The sequence below is a fragment of the Excalfactoria chinensis genome, chromosome 3 (assembly GCF_039878825.1).
Source record: "Excalfactoria chinensis isolate bCotChi1 chromosome 3, bCotChi1.hap2, whole genome shotgun sequence".
Taxonomy (NCBI): domain Eukaryota; kingdom Metazoa; phylum Chordata; class Aves; order Galliformes; family Phasianidae; genus Excalfactoria; species Excalfactoria chinensis.
Window position 1 is genome coordinate 15018286 of NC_092827.1, and position 21244 is coordinate 15039529.

Consider the following 21244-nt stretch of genomic DNA (forward strand, 5'->3'; position numbering starts at 1 on the left):
TGTAATGACTGCATTTCAAGAGCAGTTGGAGGGAAGCTGAAGAAATAAGGTATGGATTCCTCTGAAAAGGCAGATGCAGGCGTATCACACCACTCTGAACAATTTCTGCACAATGCGGAAAAAATTGCTTTTTCCACATGGCTTGCTAGTCGAGTTTCTTAAGGAGAAATATTAAAATATTGTGACTATGATTTGCATAGAAGTGCCAAGTGGAGTAATAAAAGGCTGAATTCTGGATAATTTCTAACTACCCCTCAGACATGTATGAGAATGTAAGGCAGGTTATTTTTTTCTTCCTCCATTTGCAAGAACTCCTTGAAATTATTATTCACTTAAAGCACTAAACAAAAATTAAGCTACCGTTTAAGGGCAGCTTCAAGCTGACCTACAATTATGCGCAGATTTAACCTAACCTCATTTTGACAGTCAGTCACAGAGGGAGCAGAGAAGTCACTGCTTATCTCTGACACTCTGAAATGCAGAAAGTATTCTTCTGGAAAAAGAGTGGTGTTTTGTTCTAAAGTACATGTTTATTTTTAAGAGCCATGGGTTTGTATTTTTGCAGTCGAGAAGCATTTAAATTGCTTGAAACTCAAGCACACAGGGATTGACTAGGTGAGAAGAAATACATGGGGTAATTCCTTTTGGACTACAAACTGTCCACAGTTCATGAGGTGTTATCAGGTACAACTGCACACCATGCAGTCTACAGCCAGAGGGATGGAACTGGAATGGTTTGGTTGCTGCTGGCAGGCAATGTGCTCCATGGCAAACTGAGGTGCTAAAAAGGAGGCAGGGAGAAGCTGGTAGCACAGTGTTACCTTGAAACATTCGCTCCCCTAAGGTCTTAGTATTCTGTGGAGGTACTCTCCCTACAGCTGTAGAAAGTAGCGCCATTGCTCTTCCCCCTGTATCTTGTGTTGTACCAGTATACTCACTAGAGTCACTGTATCAGCTGGGAGGATTGTGGTCTTTTCTCACTAGAGTCACTGTATCAGCTGGGAGGATTGTGGTCTTTTCTCACTAGAGTCACTGTATCAGCTGGGAGGATTGTGGTCTTTTGATGAGAAAGTGAGTTAGATAAGGAATAGGCAATTAATTTTCTGCTTCACATTTACCATCTAGCCTCAAAAACCAACAGATAAAAACAAAAAACACCAATCCCTTAACCCAGATAGAAGCACAGGAGACCACAGGGAATGGAAGAGAATGTTAAAGGAGATGGCAATGATCTGAACAAGAACTGTCAGTAAGGAAAATACAGCTCTGTAAGAGAGCACACAACCCATCACTGTGCGTGCCATTACTCATGTAGAACATGGTATGCAGTGCTGTAATTCATAACGCCACAGCAATAAAGGCCCCATTCAGTCTGACTGCCTCTACCACTAACACCAGACGATCCTCTAAGAAGCCTCCAAAATAACTCCAGTCCTTCCAGTCATGCAGCACTGCTCACTCAGTTATGTTACACATAAGCTTTCACATCTTGGAGAAGATGGACTTTTAATGTGTACCACCAGATGCCCAATACTCTTGTTCATTTTGTGACAGACTGCCCTGAAGCCACTCTTTGTGTTTATGCGATTTGCATATGTGGGTACATACCCAGAATAGATTACATCTGCCAAAGCGTACTGCCTTCAGATGAAAATCACTTCATTTAACTGTATTTGCTTTATTCCCTTTTGAGAAGCTCACATCTTGTTTTCTTTGACAGTTCCATTATAATTAACCACTAGCATCCAGAGGAAATTCCAGTGTTAAAAACCAGCAAGTACTTTTTGGAAATAATTTGCAAACCATCTCAATTTTTAAAAAATATATCCTCATTTGACTGTTTCAATGTAGTGAACAAGTAGTAAGAAAACTGAAGGGTCTTTATTGTTATTACTGCCGATATTAAAAGTTGATTTTAGAGAAATTTGAGAATGTTAAAGTTCTCAGACAAATCAGAAGCATTTTCTGATCACTGCAGATCTTCCAGCAGTGTAGGTCTATATTAATTGTAAGTGGCAGAAGCCTCCTAATCAAAGGAAAAGTCATTTTTCCACTTAGTATCTGTAATACATGATAAAACAACCATAGAAGACATAGCTATCAAGAAGCCTTCTTGAGCACTTGTACGTGTATCAAAATACAATACACAATCAAAATGCAAGGCAGGAACACGTGTCTTTTAAATTATTTCTTACTGTCATGTTACAGCATTCACCATTTCAAGCACACAGGTTCTTTGTATCCTCACAAAATAGAAATGAAACAATCAGTGCTATGATGATGAATGTTTGGAGAGAACTCTCCAAGGAACTTCTGATACACTCCCACTCAAGTACTGGAACATTTGGGCAGCAGAGACTTTAGCACCTCAGAGCAGCTAACACAAAACACTTAGACTTGTGTGTACAACATCTAGAAAGTGGATTTCCCACACATACTGTGGAAGACCTACTTGCCAACGCCAAGACAAAACTCCTGCAACCTCTCAACAACCCTCAAGTGCAAAGAGATCTCCTGTCACCCCAATCACCGCCTTCAAATATCTGTTTAGAGGCAAGTCACTCTCTTTTAATTTTATGCAGTTGCCAGCATATCCTGAGCTGTTCTCTTTACCATCAAAGAAATGCTGACCCAACAGTACCATTCCCTACATACTGGCTTTCCCCTCCCCTTCTCAACAGGGAGATGAACAGCCTGCTACATGAAGGAATGGACCATTTTGAATTGCCAGAACTTCAGTATGTTTTTCAGTAAAGTGTTCATGGGGGGGGGGGGGGGGGGGGGGGGGAATAAAGTTACTTTATTACTTTTCTTTAGAGGGCTACAATCCCAGACTTTTGCCAACATCTCAGCACAACTGACAGACATTTTAAGAAGTCTAAAACACATTCATCATAAATCTTTAAACTAGGAAAGATCTAGACCTTATTGCAACGTGGCAGATTTCTGCCAGGTCTGTCATATCAGCCTACTTGCTCAAAGTCACTCTGACTACAAACAAATTTTGAGATAGAACAAGACTTTCCTCTCTTTTATATCATACTCTGAGTTCTCCAAATTCTTAAGAAATTTAACAAAATAGGACTGGATAATTCCCATATTACAGATATTAATGAAGTCTTATATGAAAGTTCCTTTCATAGTTAGAAGACATGGATTTCTATGTTAGTCAAGGTGACTTTGGTAGGACATCCAGATACAATAGTCCACTTTTCATTTTATCCTGGCGCTTTCCAAGTTAATTTTTTTAGTTAACATTCTGCCTCCAACAACACAAAAGCTGTAATTCAAAAAGAAAAAAAGAAAAGAAAAAAAAGCACAATCCTTGTTCTTCTTTCACACCTCAAGATAAGAATGAATTGGTATCACAGTGTAAAATACCCTGTCATTTCAATGAAAAGAACAGGACGGTCTGAAAGTGTGATAATTGAAGCTATATGAAGAAAGATCCCAAGGTGAGAGGAAGAAGCAGAAATCCTGTGTGATCCTGCTGCCCTTCCAGTGATCCCTCCTGAAAACCTTTCACACAACAGAAAACAAATCCGTGATCCTCCTAACAACAAGCAGCCAACCTCCTGGAAACACTAACACCTTTCAGTGCAGAAAAAGCTTCAAAGCAATAGTCTAAATTGAAAGGCAGGGAACACAGCCATAAACACAAGATTTCATTCAAATCTGTGAACTTCAGCTGTTTAAGGAGCTAATGGAAATGTGAAATGACTGGTGAAAATATTTAGCGCTAACTGACAGTTTGCTAAAAAGACTATCACACTCTTTGGATTTAGATGTCATCTAAGGATTTGTCATAACTTGATTTTAAGCTAAATATCCAGCGTGAACTGAAGCTAGAACTAGATTGCTGCTCCCTCTGAAGTTAGATTTTTTCCAAACTGTCAATTTGAAACAAAAGATGAAAGAAAAGTGGGTTATCGGCCTACTAATGTGCTTCTTTGCAGATGCAAAAGGGACAGGAAAACAAGCAAGAATTATATACTTCACCCTAAATAACAGTCACTGGCTAAGTATTACAGAATGGATTTTAAGACATAAATCCACACAGAGTCAAAGTCTGAGACTGTTGCTCCAGCAGGATATTACATTGCAGAAGAAAGGAGATAAATATGGGACATGACACATCCTGAATACCACCAAATCAGATGCCCAGAGATGGCAGCCATTTGATGCCAGGTGGATTTTGAAGCATAAGAAACTGCAGCAAAGCAAAGGATGAAATTGGATGGTTCAGACAGTCTCCATCAGAGTCACACAGCTCCAAAGCACAGGGCAGTACCAACCAGCTGCACTGGAGCCAACAACAGCATGGACAGCTGCCAGGCTCAGCAGCACTGCTTGGTGCAAGACACAGTACAAACATGCTCACCGGAACAGTTCCCAAGACCAGAGATTGTCACTAAACTCAGAAGATAAAAAAGAAAAACAAGCTATCTCAGAGCCCTGAGATAAACTGGCACCCTGCAGGTGAGCACAAGCAGAGGAAGTGCCATGACCTTCTGGGCCTCTGACTGTTTACCATCAGAGCGTCAGACGAGATAGCACATGAAGTGGCTGGTGTCAACATGCGTAATAACCTCAAAGGTCACAGTGACACTGTGCTTAAGGACCTTCCTTTGTGTTCCACCTCTGGGTAACCAGCTTGAATTGCTTCCTGCAGGTTACCCAAGGCATGAAGGCCCTGACCCAGCAGCGGCCTCAGGAGTCCCGCAGGCTGCTGACCTGGCACATGGCTAAGCTGCTCAGCATCACCCCAATCCATCGGGATCCATCAGGACAGCCCTGTAACCCTTTGGCCTACACAGCCAGCAAGTCAGGCCCTGAGGGTCAGCTGAGGCCAGGCTCTGGGATGCTTTGAGTACAAACAACATACTTGAGCTGGCCCACTGCTCCCAGGCACAGGGAATAAACCCAGTGCATTTTCCCACTACAGCTTTGCTATAAAGCCACACACACAATGACTTACACAAACATAACCTACTAATTCACTGTAGAGAGAAAACATCATCTGCAAAGCTCTCAAGATCTAAGGCATCAACAACTATAAAAAGTTGAAAGTGCATAAGAAATGCTAAAATGAAAAACTTTTAATAAGAGAGGAGTTTTATATACATACACACACACACACACACACACACATATACATATATACACATTTGTGCGTGTGCATATACTTTCTTCCCTCTCTACAAAAAATATAATACAAATTGCCTTCTCACAAATCAGACATCTCCTCAACACATATTTCTGGTCAGCACTTTTCCCCACAGAGGCTAGAAAGTCATTGTGCAAAGGTAAAAGTAACACAGAGATAATGGGAGAAAGTAGATGTAGGTGTTTTCTCCTCCAGGTTCTAAACATAAGAAATACTTTACACGTGAGGGGAAAATGATGATACAACAATAGTGAAACTACCATGAAGAAGAAAACAGTCAAGAAGGTATGTTTAATAGATACCAGTGAGCAAAATGGACCAGGAGAAGCAGACTGTTTACATAAAACCAATACAGAGGAAAAATAAAATGGAACTGTTTCAGTTTGTGTCCTATCATACAACATGCTCCATTCAGGGAATGATCCCTATAAACAAAAGCTACCAGAAACCTAAAGCTTCTGGGTCTCCAAAGAATTGATGCTGCACGACAAAGCTAGCAAATGGAGGAAGTAAGTTGAAATAACCATTTTAACAAGAAAGAATTAACATCATGAAAGCACCATATACTATATACTTTATAACAACACAACTAACGGAAGTTCTTGGATTTCTTTTTTTTTTTTTTTCCCCCCTCTCCTTATGCCCTTTCAGCTGTGTTATAAAGTAAGCTGTGGTTAAAGAATAAAATAAAATATTTGCTCTTGCTCCGTATTCAAAATACTCATAAAGGAAGTCATAGTTTAATTTGAGATAAAGTAAAAAAAAATAATATTAAAAAAAATAGCACCATAACGTAAGCTGTTTCGTAAGCAACTGAGCCAGCAAAATCCAGTTTCCTAGGAATGTGTGTGTCAAAGTGGTAGGAAGAGTTCAGGCTGCAGCCACTCCTTCTGTGAGGATCTCTCCATCTGCTCAGGCTGCCTGCTGTCAGCCCACTGCTGGGTTTATTGGAGATAAGCTTCTACCCTTCTTGTAAATGCAACTGGAATTAGTCAAGAGGTTTAAAAGTTATTAAGAGCTAGAGTGAAAGACAGACATTCACAGAGGGAGCTGCACGTAATCTCTATTTTCTTAGAAAGTCAGGCTAATATACACACTGACTGCAAATAGCTCAGCCTTGAATTTTCACTTGCTGTTACAAGATCACACTAGAGATGTAAGCCTGGCCACCCAGATCGCAGCGCACTGCTGTAATTCCATCTGGATACATGATTTTCTTAACAGAGGCATAGAGAAATGAAGGAAAACTCCTTTGTTAAGCAGCAATAGAACAAAACATTTAAAAAAACCTGTACTTTCCTTTCATAAAATGCAAACAGTGTTGGAGGCCCATAAAAACACAGCTGCTTTAAGCAATACGGATATGAACAAACTTCATAGCAGTGTAACCAAGCTCAGAGAGTACTGGGTTTGTTTCATTGCTTCCTAGAAGCTAATATACACAAACAAGCTCAAAGGTAGGTTGGGCTCAGGTAGGGTTCAGTTTTCTGCCCTCTACATGCAGCAGAGTAGTTATGAAGACTTAACATTTGGCACGTCCCAACAGCCTGCAATGGGCAGAGCCTGCTCCCAGTCAGCAGACTCGTAGCTTGGTGATCAGCACATCCAGGAGAGGATGCACCTCAAGGGCAAGGTGCTGAGAAAGAGAAAGGCAGCAGAAATCAGAGCAAGGACTGCTTCAGGAAAGCTACTGTGGATGAGACATACGTTCAGCTCCATCAGCAGTTCTGCCAGATCAGTCCCCTTAGAGATAATGCTTGGAGAAATTAGAGGGTAAAAATACTTAATATAAAGCGAAGCAATATATAACAGCTATATGTGTACCAACAGAAAAATACATTAGTATCTGGAAGATTAAGAAAAGTTTCTGTGTTGATCTTTACCATGAAGTAATGAGACATGAAGTAGACTATCTGGTAAACAGCAACAACAGAAATCAGAAGCAAAAGAAGTTGTTGATCATGCAACAGATGGCAGAGCTGAAGGACAATAATGGATTGTTGTTTTAATACAGTTTTCCAAATTCCTACTTCTGTTCCACACTAACTGAACTCAGGAGTCCTTCACAAAGGCTGACATTTCCAACAGTTGTCAGGTAGCAATTCATTCTATTTACAGGGCTGGAGCCATAGAATTGTTTGAGTTGGAAGAGACTTCCCCTGCAATGAACAGGGACATCTACAGCTCAGTCAGATGCTCAGAGCCCCATCCAGTCTGACCTTGAGCATCTCCAGACACAGGGCTTCCACCACATCAAAGGCTGAATTACATAAGCATTAGTCCACCTATTCCATCCTAAGCTGTTTCCACTTTTTATGAACAGGGCACAGTTTCAATAAACTGGCACAGTGGTACCTGGAAGATAACACAGTCAAATTTTCCACGTAACAAGCCACTGCCCACTTGCCATTCCCTGGATATAATGACAAAAGTAATCCTATAGAAAGAAAATGCCATTGAAATGCCATTGTCTTGCCAAAACTAGAACCATCTGATGAAGGTTTTATTTCTCACATAAGTAACAAGTACCAGGCATTAATTCACTGTCTCTGTTCCTCTTTCTTTTTTTTTTGTTTCCTCCCACAGCAATTTGAGGAAGGTCACTTACACGTCATCACTGTAAATATCACCACCAGCACGCAGTCAAGGTATTTGAAAATCAGCTTAGTACAAGCACTCTCACCTCCAGTATTCAGCGACTTCACAAGCAGGAAACCTGTATTTCCTATTTGATTTGAAGCACACAGATTATGAAACAGAAAGTTATTTCCATTGCTTTGCAACATGCAGCCAGAGAAGCGCGTGTGTTTTCAACAGCTTATCTCAGCCATCAGAACTGGAAAATAAAAATTATCATTATGATCGTTTTGCCTGATCTCCTTCAAAAGGTCAGTGAAATACAAACATTACGAGCTCCTTTCTGCAGAGGAAAACAACTGCCTTGCAAAAAGAAGAGCTGACCACATCCTAAGCCGGGCATAGCAGAATTACCAAACCCAACTGAGTGGTGTGTTGGTGTGTAACTGCTTTCCCTTTCTTTTTTTTGCAACTCAAGAGATAAGAAAAGGCATCCAGTTAAAAGCAGATCTCCCAGTCAAGCCACAGCCTATTGACACAGCTGCCTATCAGTTCTACTCCACAGGAAATACAAGAAGAAATGCAACACATTCTGATTTCCCGGTACGCCCATTCTCTAGGAGTGAAAGAGGGGCTACACAAACAGACCAAACTGCAGGATGATCCAAGCTGTTGTTTTTCCCTACGTCAGCACTGGAAGGGCAAACAACAGCTCTTTGCCAGCCTATGAGAGCACTCTTGTAAATACAGCAGATACACTAAGGCCATTCATGCCCCCCCACCCCCCTTATGGCACCACAGCCAAAACTCATGGTTAGGATAGCAGCCTTGTCCTTTGGCTTAACTGAAAGAAAAGTTGTCACAAGTTATTTGAGAGGGAAAAAATACACTCAAAACGGAACAAAAACGTGGAATGCAGCACTGGAAAAAAGCAATAGGAACAAAAACAGTTCATTATGATATATTTTTCTGCAAATTATTGCCTTAAAATACCAAACTATGCAGAATCCAGATTGTAAGTGAAGATAACTCAATACTGTTTGAAGGTAACTTGCAATGCTAAGCTTCAAGGACAAAACTCCACAATAACAGCTTGTAGATGATAAACACATGATTTGGTCTAGCAGTTCCTAGAACAGGAACAAAGAACATTTGGAAAAGACAAAAATTAACCCTTGGTTTTACCCAAAGAATGTCTCAATCAAAGGAGTTGCATCACATTGAAACACTGTGCTTTTATTTCAAGCACAGATGGCTTCTCCCTGTCACGAGCACTATTCCAATTGCACAAGAGCGTAATTAAACTTGAAGTCCAGGGAAAGGAGGGGAGAAGGAATAAAACTTGATTCCAAGGAAAAAAAAGAAATAAATAAATAAAAAAAAAATAACCTTTTACAAGCAACTCAAAACAAAGCAAAAACTAAAGATTCCACCCCCCACCCAGCCTCCTAATTCTCCTCATTTAATCTTATTTTAGGTAAGTAACAAACTTCAATTTGGACCATTTTACCTTACCACGAGACAGTGGTCCAATATCTCCTACAGTCATACAAGTTATCCTCCTTCACCACAAGGATCCCTTTAAGTATGAACACTTTAAGGCACCAATCTGCCCCAAACATCCTCATGCAGCCTCCTTCCTCCACCACCACCCCCACCCCCACCCCACTGGATCTCAGGTCCACAAGCAAAACACACAGAGGCAGTGAGCAAGGCCAGCAACCACTAGCTTTAATGCCAAGCAACTGGAACTGATGTCATTTCCAGTAGCATTCTGCCCAAGAACGATGCCTCTTCAGCTGTAGCTTCTTCTAGGTCAGCACTGATAAGCTGATGTGAAATGAAGCAATCCCATTTCACAACATAAACAGTTGTTTGACCGCACTGTGAACGATATAAACATACGGATCCATTTATAAACCATTCTTTCTACTTATTGCAGAACACAGCATGACTTGTTCCAGGGTAGAAATAACAGTATTTCCAAGAACAGAAAGAAACTTGGGCAGCTTACATCTTTCTCCAGCAGCCTGCCCCATCGATGCTCCTTGTTTAGAAGCCATAGAAACAAAGTGACAGAGCTGCTACTTCAAGAAGATACCCTTGGTTTCAAGGGGAGAGCAACCTTGTTATCACGCACGTGGCTTTTGACACTTCAAAAGGAAGAAAGAAAGAAAATCGACAATGGCAGCATCTCTTAATTGCAGCGAATGAAGCTAAAATCAGGGAGAAAACATCTCCATCTCCTAGTCCTCCGCCCCGTGACCCGAACAAAACCATTTCTCTCCCGAAAACACACCGTGTGTTGCCGAGAACGGTCTGTTAGATGGAGGGCGAGCTCCTCGGTGTAAACTGCAGGACAGCGGGCACACAACTCCCACGAACCGCTCTCCTCCCCGCTCCGAGACGCCCGCTGGAGGCTGCACCGAGGGCAACGGCTCCACCGATGCGCTCCCACCCGCCCCACCGGCGGCTCCGGCCCCAGCAGCGCAGCGTTCGGTGCACCCCCCCTCGCCACCGAACGGCACACAGCAACGGGACCGCAGCACCGCGCTCCAGGCGAGGCCGAGACCGGCAGCTGTCAACCGGCACCGGAGGAGCCGCAGGGCCCTTATGTAAAGGATTCCGGGCACTCCGCGGCCACCCGCTGAGAAGACACACTGTCACCCCCCCGAGATCCTCAGCAGAACCTCCCGGCAGCACCCCTCCCGCCGCCGCCGCCTTACCGTTTCTCTCCAGCCCCGCCGGGAAGGTTGCGAAGGTGCGCAGCTCTACCCGGTGGAACCGCGGCCGAGCGCCGCCGCCCTGCGCATGGTCTCCCCCCGCCGGCAGCCACCGAGCGAAGTACGCGCGGCCGGCGCCGCTCGCGGGCTTTTCCCCAGGGCCGGCGGCGGAGGGTGGGGTGAGGGCGCACGGAGGCGGGAGCGCCCACAGCTACGCGAGCGCCATTAACCGCCGCGGTGCCGCCGCCGCTCGCTTTGAAGCGGCCGCGCCGCGCTGCGCCGCGCCAGGCGTTGTGGCGCCCCCTTGTGGCCGAACGCAGTGCGGGGATGCCGGGCTTTCCCGCTTGGCAACCGCGTTGCTCCAAGCAGCGGCCGGGCGTGCCGCGCCGCGCCGCTCTCCTTCCTTTTGTCCTGCCTTGGCAGTGGCTGCGGGCCCGGCGGCAAAACAGGTTGTTCGGCGGTAGGGAAAGAAACAATGGGGGTTTTACAAAGCAATGCAGAAAGGTTCCAACCTTGTTGCCAGGAAAGGAAGAGGAGAAACATAAGGAAACCAGGAGGCTGTTTTGCAGGTGCTCTTTCGCAAGAATTGTTTAGCAAAAAAGACAAAACCATCACCACGAAACAAAAACAACATCAACAACAACCAAAAAAAGCCTGCAGCAACAACAAATCCCAACAGCTACTTTCCTGTTGTTGGCTTTCCCGTGCAGCAAATGGGAAGCACGAAAAACACCGAGTTGCAGAGGTCCCCACCATTGTTCTCCATCCAACACTGCCATTGGTAATGTGCAGGCAGAGACCGATGCTACACACAGGCCTTTGTCCACACTAACAGCTCCCATGTAGGCAGTCATTATTCAGCTATTGTGGGTCTGGGTTATATTTATTAAATGAAAATAAATAAAGAAAAAGAAATGACAGGCAAACTTAGGAAAGTAGAAAATTTTATTGCAATGTGTAACATGCTCATGTAGAATATTCAGCACAAATCATGTGGCCGTATCATTCACAAATTCTTCTTGGCGTTCAAACGCATTGAGCTTCTTTCACATTAAAAAAGAGCGTATCTTAAAATGCATCATGCATGACAATCTTAGCCATTACTCAAGTTATAATCCTGCTAATTTAAAATGAACCATTTCCCCCCAGCTTTCATCTCAACAAATTTTAAGTATAGGGAGAGCTGCACAGTGCCAGTAAGCTGCAGTGCAAGATGCTGCCTGACCCAGCGTTGCAGTGGCTACGCTGCTATGGGATTACACCTGAAAATGCAATTAGGCCTATCTGTGTTTGTAGGACACAAATTTACACCCTGACTCTCAGGTGCGCATGTGCAATCCTGCAGCCTGGGAGTGGCCCTGTTGACCTCAGTATTACTCCTCTGGACCTGAACTCAGAATTAAAGTCACAAATCCACCTGTGATCCAACATGAATCATAATCATCATCATCATCATCATATTCTAGGTTAATCAAGAAGCAGCCAACTTCTTTTTATTATTATTATTATTATTATTAATTTCATACCAAAGCCAAATTTTGCATCTAAAAACCCCAATAGCTATTTATTAACTTTCTAGTTTGCCTGTCAAACTGCATTAGGCAAATTCCTCATTTACAATGTACTCAACAACATGGCGTTTTCTTTGGAGGAGAGAGCTGCACAGAGCAGAACCATTTGCTCAGCTACGTACAGCAGCAAGAGGCAATGCGGAGTCCTGAACATTTTAAGAAATAACTTAGAACCCTGTGATTAAAACCATCCTCCATGCCTTAGTGTTCAAACTATCCACAGCATTTTCACATTCTCAGCCCCTTTTGTTTATCTTGCAGCTTCCTCCTGCAGCGCACTGATCTCTTGCAGCACAACAATGGCCATTTACAGGGCAGAACACTCAGGGAAGCATGGCAGGATTCCTGGCTCTGAATGGGGTTTTGTGCACTGCACATCTGCGCGCCGCGATACAGCTGGCGTTTTCTGCAGCAGCAGCAAGCGGGTGGATTTAGCGGCACAGTGATGCACTAAATCTTTCCTCGGGCTGGGGCTGAGCCAGCAGCTAAAGAAAAAAATGCTCCTTTTCTATCATGCAGCGTCAGTGTTGAGGAAGAAGCCAGACTTCACGCCTGAGCAATGGGAGCACAGGGGAAGTCAAGCACTGCAGTCACATGGATTTGCGCTGCCTGTAGTTGGCACTCGGGCAAAACTCCAACAGAGGTCAGCGGAACAGCTGCCAAAAGACTGTGGGGTTAATGCGTGTGGGCCACATTTAAAATGTCACTGAGTATTAATAACGAGGGAAAAAAATACAGAAATGCATCGGAAGTGAGGGCAAGATGTGAAAAGACAAAAGAGCACCATTGAGACAGTGCATTTGCAGTTAGGGCAAGAAAAACAGAAACAGAAAGAACTGTAAACTGAAACATTTTTAGCTTTCAGAAGTGCACCTTTCTGTTAGTCAGAAGAAGCAGCTTCAGTTCTGAGGGTGCAGTGGGTGAATGCAAGACATCTCTATTTGAGAAGTCTTGAAAAAAATGGGCAAACCCAGAAAAGGGGAAGGTGTACTCTACATAATACATTTAATGCATGCTGGGTGTCTAAAAGTATTTAGACATTTGAGGCAGACTGAGCAGCAAGTGCAATGGGCAGTGAGAACAAACAGTGCCTGCTCACTGCTTCTTGTGCAAAGGTTACCCCAGGCCCTCATGTAGAGCTCTGAGGAGGATGGGACCATTAGCTTTGAAAAACTGTAATTAGAAAACTATAAAGTTATCAAAAAACCAAGCAAGCAGGCAGCTTATTTAATTATTGAGTGTTTTTGTTTGTCTATTTTCTATTATATATTGATGCTGCCAGCTCTTCAAATCACAAACAGCCTTCACAAAACCTCATGAACTTCACTCAATATCTGCCAGCTAGCAACCAGCAGGTAAGAACCAGCAACCTTTAAAAGAAGGGTACGTGATACGCGAGCCTTGTTGTTCGCGCATCCATGCCTTAGCAAAGCAAAATGCATGGGAAGAAGCACTGCCTGTAATTCAAGAGAAGACACGCGTGAAATGCCTTACATATTATTCACTCATTTCTCAGAAAGGATCTTCAGTAAATCTGTGTGCAAGTGGCTATTAAAAATAATAAATCATTTTTTGCAGATAAAGGGAGAATGGGCAAAGTTATGAATAAAATGCAAGGACTGTTTCCACTGCAAATTTTTGTCAGAAATGAGGTCATTGCCAACGTGAACCAAGAAGTTCTTTGCCATTGGGTAAAATTCATTTTCATGTTGTAGGAGAAATGCAATACTCTCACATGACTAAAAACAATATTTTCAGAGAAAATTATATCTCCCAACATTTTTGCAAAAGCCATATGTGAATATGGAGGGGAGGGAGGAAAACAACAGATGCTTTTAACATTTGAAAAATGAAAATTGCTTCTTTTTAATTCCAATCTCCTGTTGAGTACATATAATGATAACAACATTCTGACCTTCCATTAGTCCTGACAAAGATGTGGGCCCTCTTGTGAGCTGGTAAGGAACTGCAAAAACCTTTCCGTAAGAATACTTCCTTGTATGAGTTTGCATTTATCAACCACTGCAACTCTATATATTGAGTTTGTTTGTTTTCCTGCAAGCACATTTATCTATTATCTTAACACTGTGTAAAATACTGTTTTACGGCCTCCTAATGGTTTTCCATTGAGTCCTTTATACTTCTATGAAAGTTCTGTAGCTGCTCAGTAACATTCAACCAGTGAATAAGAACACAATCTGCATCCTAAAAACATTTAACATGTTCGTAGAATCGCTCATGTATTGAGTCATACATCAGTCTCTACAGCATACCATATTGTAATTAACAGCTTTCAACATATATATACACCTACATAAATGTACACATATACACACAATTTTCTTTACAAAATGCACGTCACAACTCAGTGTACTGAGTTACCAGTCCAGAATCATGTCTGCTTTACTCCACACATACTTTCCTCCTCGTTTTAGGAACATCTTTTCATCAAATCCACTGAATTTTATTGCTGCTTCTACACCAATGTCCAGGATAGACTTGGAAGGCTCTTTCCGTCCATTTCTGCAGTTTAGAAAACGCATCTGGAAAATCAGTATGAAATGAGTTAGAACGCTAACTTGTAAAAGCTTAATTTTTCTACAGAGTTAAGCAGAATGAACTTGCAGTGCAATCCCACATCAGCCTGCATAAGCATATGAAGAGTATCACTGTAGTCCTTGGATGGCTCAGGGACTCACAGTTAGACACAATGACATACATTAGCAGGAACAAAGCCATACCCCAAATTCTGAAGATTTAGTGTTTTCCTTCAACTATACATAAAATAAGTGTATTCTTTGAAACTTAGCTTTCAGGACAAGCTCTATATATTTAAATTACAGGAAAGCAGCAATTTCATATACATATACTTAAAGATTTGCAAGATTATGCATGCAAGCCAATGGCAGTTCCTCCTTAGGTCACACTTATATTAAGTTCTCTACATGATTGAGAGGAAGAAATTACACTTGTACTGTACAGTAAAAATTATTTTATGGAATGCATAGAAAAGAATTAAATTGGCATCATTGTTATAGGCATATATTAGCATGCAAATATTAATAAAACAAAGACTTACGTATTCATCCAAAATGAGGTATGAATCCCTCATCTATAATAGATCAAAATAAAATATTAGTACACAAATGAAAATTCGACTCTCATGAAAGTCAAGGACAAGACAAATAAATGATTCCTTAAAAGCCTGATTCAAGTCTTTGAATGAGAGTAATGGCTTCGCATGGACTTCAGTGAATCTGGATCAAATTTACAGTAAGTAACAGGATTACTATGATGACTTATCACATGAACAAACTAGAAATCATTTGAATATGACATCTGAAACGTCAAATTTAAATGTGGGTTTCCAGCTGTATTCAGGTGCTCTAAATAATGTTCAGGGTTGCTGATAACTTCAACATCACCAAAAATAACAGTTTTGCATTCTAGAATGATTAAGTCATTTGCCAAACAAATGACATGACTATTTAAGCAGGGCTGTTTAATTATCACCTCAGCAGACAGAGATGTCAGTTGTAATCTCCCAGATCAAAAAGATCTCAGGTCCGCATAAGGAAATAAGCCAAGAGTAGAAATAAGGCACACATGATGAGCTAAATGGACATTTCCTGGGTATCTCATATTTGTCTGTCCACTGTCCCCCCAAAAAAATTACCTTCATAAGCGAAAGGAAAACCAAGAATACAAATTGTCTTTACTTTGATAGTGAACATTATCAGACTCCTAGGGAAAGCATATCTAGTTCCACAGGTATTCAGTGTTCATAACTCAACTATGGAAATTTCAGTTTCTACTCTTTTTGTGCTCTTACTTTTTATATCCACATATTTCAGAGTACCATGCAACACTGTGACAGGAATCCCACCAGCTTCCATAGGACTGAGATCAATGAGTTTTTACTCTTTAATTAATTACTTTGTCCTTATTAAGAAGCTATAGAGAAAATAAATACTTTGGTTTCCATCATAACAAAACCAGGTTTTTTTGCTAAGTTTCACTGTTGCTCTTCTAACCCAATACTAATAGAGAAAGTGCTGATTACCATAGCACCTACTAGTTATCAACTACCTTTCCAGCTAGACACAAAATAAAGTTATGAAAAGACAGTCTCAGATTTACCTTCTGATTAGATTCAGGCACCAAACAGGGGACATCTTTGTGGCGTTCCAGGAATTGCTCAAATTCTTCATCGCCGATAACAAATTTGCTTGCTTCTCTCAGAGCATCTTCCCCACTGTTCTCCCCTTCAATGATGAGGCACTGGAACACCTGAAAACAAAACACACCATGGTATGATTTTATGACTTTACAAGCCTCAAAATACCTTCAGTACAATACAAAAACCTTCAGTAGCCTTGGCAGCAATATCTTTAATGTTTTTCTGTCGGTGGAGCTACTCTGGTAGAAACTGTGATTAGCTGAATACTATACAGAAGATTTAGCAAATTAACATTGCATAGTTCTATATGCAATTACATAATCATTGTTCTTGACCAGATTTCCACATAAATCTTAACTGCTGTAGTCTTAATGACGGCTCTGATAATCAAAGTCAAGAACAAACTTCTTATTGGCCACAAGCCAGCAGTGTGCCCTCATGACCAAAAAGGCATTCTGGGGTGCTGAGTGTGGCCAGCAGGTCAAGGGAGGTGAATCTCCCCATCTACTCTGCCCTGGTAAGGCCTCATCTAGGGTACTGTGTCCAGTTCTGGGTTCCCCGGCACAGAAAAGACAGGGATCTCTTGGAAAGAGTCCAGCAGAGGGCCACAGAGATAGTGAAGGGCCTGGAGCCTGTGAAGAAATGCTAAGTGAACTGGGTCTGTTTAGCCTTGAGAAAAGAAGACTGAGAGGGGACCTGATCCAGATCTATAAATATCTGAGGTGAGAGGGGGCAAAGTGGTGAGACCAGGCTCTTTTCAGTAAATTGTGGAGACAGGACAATGGGAAACAGCCAGAAACTGGAGCATAGGAAGTTCTGCACAAATGTGTGCAAGAACTTCTTTACAGTCATGTAGCACTGGAACAGGCTGCCCAGGGGGGTTGTGGAGTCTCTTTCTCTGGAGATATTCAAGACCCTCCTGTGTGACCTGGTGTAGGGAACCTGCTTAGGCAGCGGGTTTGGACTTGATGATATCTGGAGGTCCCTTTCAACCCCTACGATTCTGTGATTCTGTGACTCTGTGATTGAAACTTGATTATGATAGTTATATTACAAATGCTTGTAAGTGCTATGTGGCATGCAGGCTGTCAAGTCAATGTGTATTCTTTACTATTTTAACTTGTTTGGAAACAGCAAATTTAGCTAGCTTCAGATGACCACAAGAGGAAATAGAATTACAGTATCACAGAATAATGAGAAACTATTAGACAAGTTGTCTCCTAAGTCACATTATCTCTACCCATATTTAAACTGATCATGTAATGTATCAATTAATACAGTGTTCCTAGACTATGTTATATCATATACACACTGTCCACTAATACTCTGTTACAGAACATTAATGTATAAAGCTCTGTGCTGCTAGTTATATATCATTGTACACTACCTTCTCCTCATTTTCTCTACAGCATGATGCATTTTCAAATATTAGCCTTCTGTCTTATTTTTAAAATCATACAAAAATAGATCTACATATGGTGAAATAGCAATTTCCTGTAAATAACGACACAACAGAGAAGACTGACATATTGAGCTCCATTAGGTGCAGAATGAAAGACAACCCATCCCAACAATGTGTAGCGCTCCCCTACTATCCACCCCAGGCGGAGCTGGAGCTGACTGAGGCCATTAGACTTTCAGAGAGTTATAGAACTTCATTTCACCATCAGTTTTCTCTAAAGGGTGCCCCATAATGCACACTACTTTCTTACCTTCCAGCGCACAGGGTTGAGTGCCTTGATCTGCTCATTCATATCTTCCTCAACATTAAATCTGTTGATCACGGAGTTTATTTTGAAAGCAACAGCGTAATCTCGGCACCACTGCCTCAGTTTATGCAGATTTTCCACATGGTTCTTCTTTCCTTGCCCGCGGCCAATTAAAACATTGACTTCCTCATTAAAACTATCACACGAAATTGCCAGAATGTCTAAATATTCACCTGAAAACAAGTTTCAAAAATTAATAGGCAGTATGTGTTTGTTTGTTTTTTCATTTGGAAATTGTTGTAGCTCAGTTTCACTTCCTCACGATCTATTGCCAAGTGTCATCCAGCTACAGTTCTGTGAAATCATTGCATCAACCACAAAAACCACAGCAGTGCCATCTTCAAAAGGCGCGCCACCCTTCTAGCATTATGAAGACGTGTTATTTTTTTATTGTGCTATTGTACAGGAGAAGCAACAGAACTGACTGCATATGTTCAGAATGTATAATTAACAGTATTTCACTGTAAGTTACTCTTGGTTCACAGGTACTGTAATCATAGAATCATTAGGGTTGGAAATGACCATTAAGATCACTTGGTCCAGCCATCAACCCATTCCCACCATACCCACTAGCCATGTCCCTCAGTGCCACATCTTCACACTTCTTGAGCACCTCCAGGAACAGTGATTTCATCACCTCCCTGGGCAGCCCGTTCCAGTACTTCACCACTCTGTCTGAGAATAAATCTTTCCTACTATCCAACCTGAAAATGAACTACTAAGAAGTCACTTCCTAGCATCCTCCTAGAAGTCTACCCCAGTATGTTTCTGAAACCCCAACAGCCCTTGTTTTGTACAGTGAGCTTTTCTTACCATACTTCTTGAACCACCGTTCTCTGATCAGGCTGCCATTGCTCACAATGCTGACACTTGGCAGCTTCAGCTCCTCTTTGCAGAACCGGACCAGCTGGCCTACAAATTCACCTCTGTCCGGAAGAAATGGTTCTCCTCCTGAGAAATTTATTTTCTCCATCCCTAGAAAAGGACCAAAGAATGATGTTATGAGCCTGTCTGCCTACTGACCACCACTTCCCAACACCCCACTCCAATGAACCTGACCATGGTAATTACAGAATGACTTAGAATCATAGTCATGTGAGTTGGAAAGGACCTTCAAAGGCCACCTCGACCAACACCCCGGCAACGAATGAGGACACCTACAGCTCGATCAGGTTGCTTAGATCCCCATTCAGCCTGACCTTGAACGTCTCCAGGCATGGGCATCCACCATGTCTCTGGCCAACCCATCCCAGTGCACACACTACTTATAGTAAAAAAACTTTTTCCTTATATCCAGTTTAAATCTCCCCTCTTTTATTTTGAGACCATTTCTTCTTGTCCTATCAGAACAGACCCTGCTAAAGAGTCTGACTTCTTCAATTCCATTTGGTTCTGCTTGTGGCTCCCATGCATCCCTCACCCTGCCTCTCCAGACTCACCTGCCTCCTTTAGCATCGCCAGCCCCCGCTTGGCTTCCTCCAGGGGCAGCACGAAGGAGGTCTTGGCCGTGTGGAAGCAGAAACCGCACTTGTAGTTGCACTGTCTGGTGAAGTGGTAATTAACGCTGGTGGGCGTCGGGACCGTCTCGTCCTTGTCTTTCCGGGGTGCCGTGGGGGTGTCGGGGCTGCAGCCCGACCGCCGCCTCCAGGAGAGCAGGGGCAGAACGAGGGGCGTCAGCCCCCAGCACAGCGCACTCAGCCGCCCGCGCAGCGATGCCAGCACCGCCCGCGCCAGAGCCAGCGGCAGGTGACTCAGCCCGCCCAGAAGCATGGCTCTCCTAGGTTCGACCCGAAGAGACGCACTGAGGTTCAGCTGGACCGGCTCGATTTGGATGGACTTGTCTCTGCTGGGTTCGAATTGGCACGGCTCAACTCAGCTTGATCAGTTTAGTCTAGTCTAGTCTAGTCTAGCCCAGGCTCGGCTCGGCTCGGCTCGGCTTAGCTTTATGATGCTCGGCTCCGTCCGGCTCGGATCTCACACCGCAGCGAGGAGCCCGGCTCTCTGCTTTTAAAAGCGCGGCGGCGCAGCCTGCCCCGCCCGCCGCGGCACAGCACGGCACGGGGAAGCGCCGAGTTTCGCTTTCCCTTCTCGATGAGAAGAAATCTGGCACCGAGCCCGCACCTCTCGAGGCCGCGGTGTGGCTCTTGTCACTTCCTCAGGGTCAGGCACTTCCAGCACCTGTGGATTCCTACTGGGTGTGGGTTCCGTGGCTTCGGCTCTTTGCAGTGGAAAAGGGTGAGGCAAGGTGACAGCTGAGCTTGTGTTCTACCAAGCTTGGTGAGGCCATGGCACAGAGCAGCTATGGATACCCCATCCCTGGAGGTGTTCGAGGCCAGGTTGGATGGGGCCATCCATTTTGTGGTGGGCAACTCTGCCCATTGCAAGGGATTGGAACTAAATGATCTTAAGGTCCTTTCTGACTCAAACCATTCTATGATTCTATGAGTCTAAGATTCTATGATTCACTTGCAGAATCACAGAATCACAGAATGGCCCAGGTTGGAAGGAACCTCAAGGATCATGTAGCTCCAACCCCCCTACCACAGGCAGATCCAACAGTTTCCACATTTAACACTAGACCAGGCTGCCCAGGGCCTCATCCAGCCTAACCTTGATGCCCCTCCAAGGATGGAGCATCCACAACCTTAATGGGCATCCTGTTTCAGCACCTCACCACTCTCATAGTAAAGAACTTCCCCCTGATATCCAAATTAAATCTTCCCTCCTTCAACTTAAAACCATTTCCCTTTGTCCTGCAATTATCTATGCTTGTAAAGAGTTGACTCCACTCCTGTTTATAGACTCCCTTTAGCTACTGGAAGGCTACAATGATGTCACCCCACAACCTTCTTTTCTCCAGGCTGAACGAGCCTAGTTCCCTCAGCCTGTCTTCATAGGAGAGGTGCTCCAGCCCTCTGATCATCTTTGTCACCCTACTCTGGACCATCCCCAACAGCTCTCTCTTTCTCATACTGGGGCCCCAGGCCTGGGCACAGTACTTCAGATGGGGCCTCACAAGGGCAGAGTAGAGAGGGATAGTCACCTCCCTGTTCCTGCTGGCTACCCCTCTTCTGATGGAGCCCAAGACTGTTTCAGAGTTTATCAACAGGGGCCATTTCAATATGCAGTGTATAACCAGACCTGGATGTTCCCTCTGAGGATGTACAAATACTATCAGTCTACAGTAGATGTTGCAAACAATGACTGATTTTCTGGCCTATAGTCTTCAAGAAGAGGTTCAGAAAAGCACGGTGGTC

At 43.2% G+C, this 21244-nt stretch overlaps 2 protein-coding genes across 6 annotated transcripts in view; both read right to left on the reverse strand.

Moving 5' to 3' along the window:
* RNF144A (ring finger protein 144A) overlaps positions 1 to 10663 on the reverse strand; it is a 62167-nt gene extending 51504 nt beyond the window's left edge. For 2 of the 5 annotated variants that reach the window (XM_072332656.1, XM_072332658.1), the window contains exon 1: positions 10471 to 10662. The gene's annotated coding sequence lies outside the window, so the exon portion shown is untranslated. Of the gene's footprint in view, positions 1 to 9758; positions 9898 to 10043; positions 10156 to 10470 lie in introns of those variants that run through there. The other 3 variants (XM_072332657.1, XM_072332660.1, XM_072332659.1) reach the window with 3 other exon arrangements.
* Positions 10664 to 14416: 3753 nt separating this feature from the next.
* RSAD2 (radical S-adenosyl methionine domain containing 2) lies at positions 14417 to 19948 on the reverse strand. The gene is made up of 6 exons (XM_072333144.1): positions 19427 to 19948; positions 18801 to 18962; positions 17931 to 18160; positions 16179 to 16328; positions 15118 to 15150; positions 14417 to 14581 (listed from the first exon to the last, which is right to left on the reverse strand). The coding sequence occupies exons 1-6, from the start codon at positions 19755 to 19757 to the stop codon at positions 14417 to 14419; spliced, it is 1071 nt and encodes a 356-aa protein (XP_072189245.1). The 5' UTR covers positions 19758 to 19948.
* Positions 19949 to 21244: the final 1296 nt, after the last annotated feature.

Excerpts from the sequence above, each read along its gene's own strand:
- RSAD2 (XM_072333144.1), bottom strand. The coding sequence starts at position 19,757 with ATGCTTCTGGGCGGGCTGAGTCACCTGCCGCTGGCTCTGGCGCGGGCG. Across the intron at positions 18,963-19,426 it reads GGCGATGCTAAAGGAGGCAG|GGATGGAGAAAATAAATTTC; the intron begins GTGAGTCTGGAG and ends GTCCTTTTCTAG. Across the intron at positions 14,582-15,117 it reads ACCTCATTTTGGATGAATAC|ATGCGTTTTCTAAACTGCAG; the intron begins GTAAGTCTTTGT and ends CTGATTTTCCAG.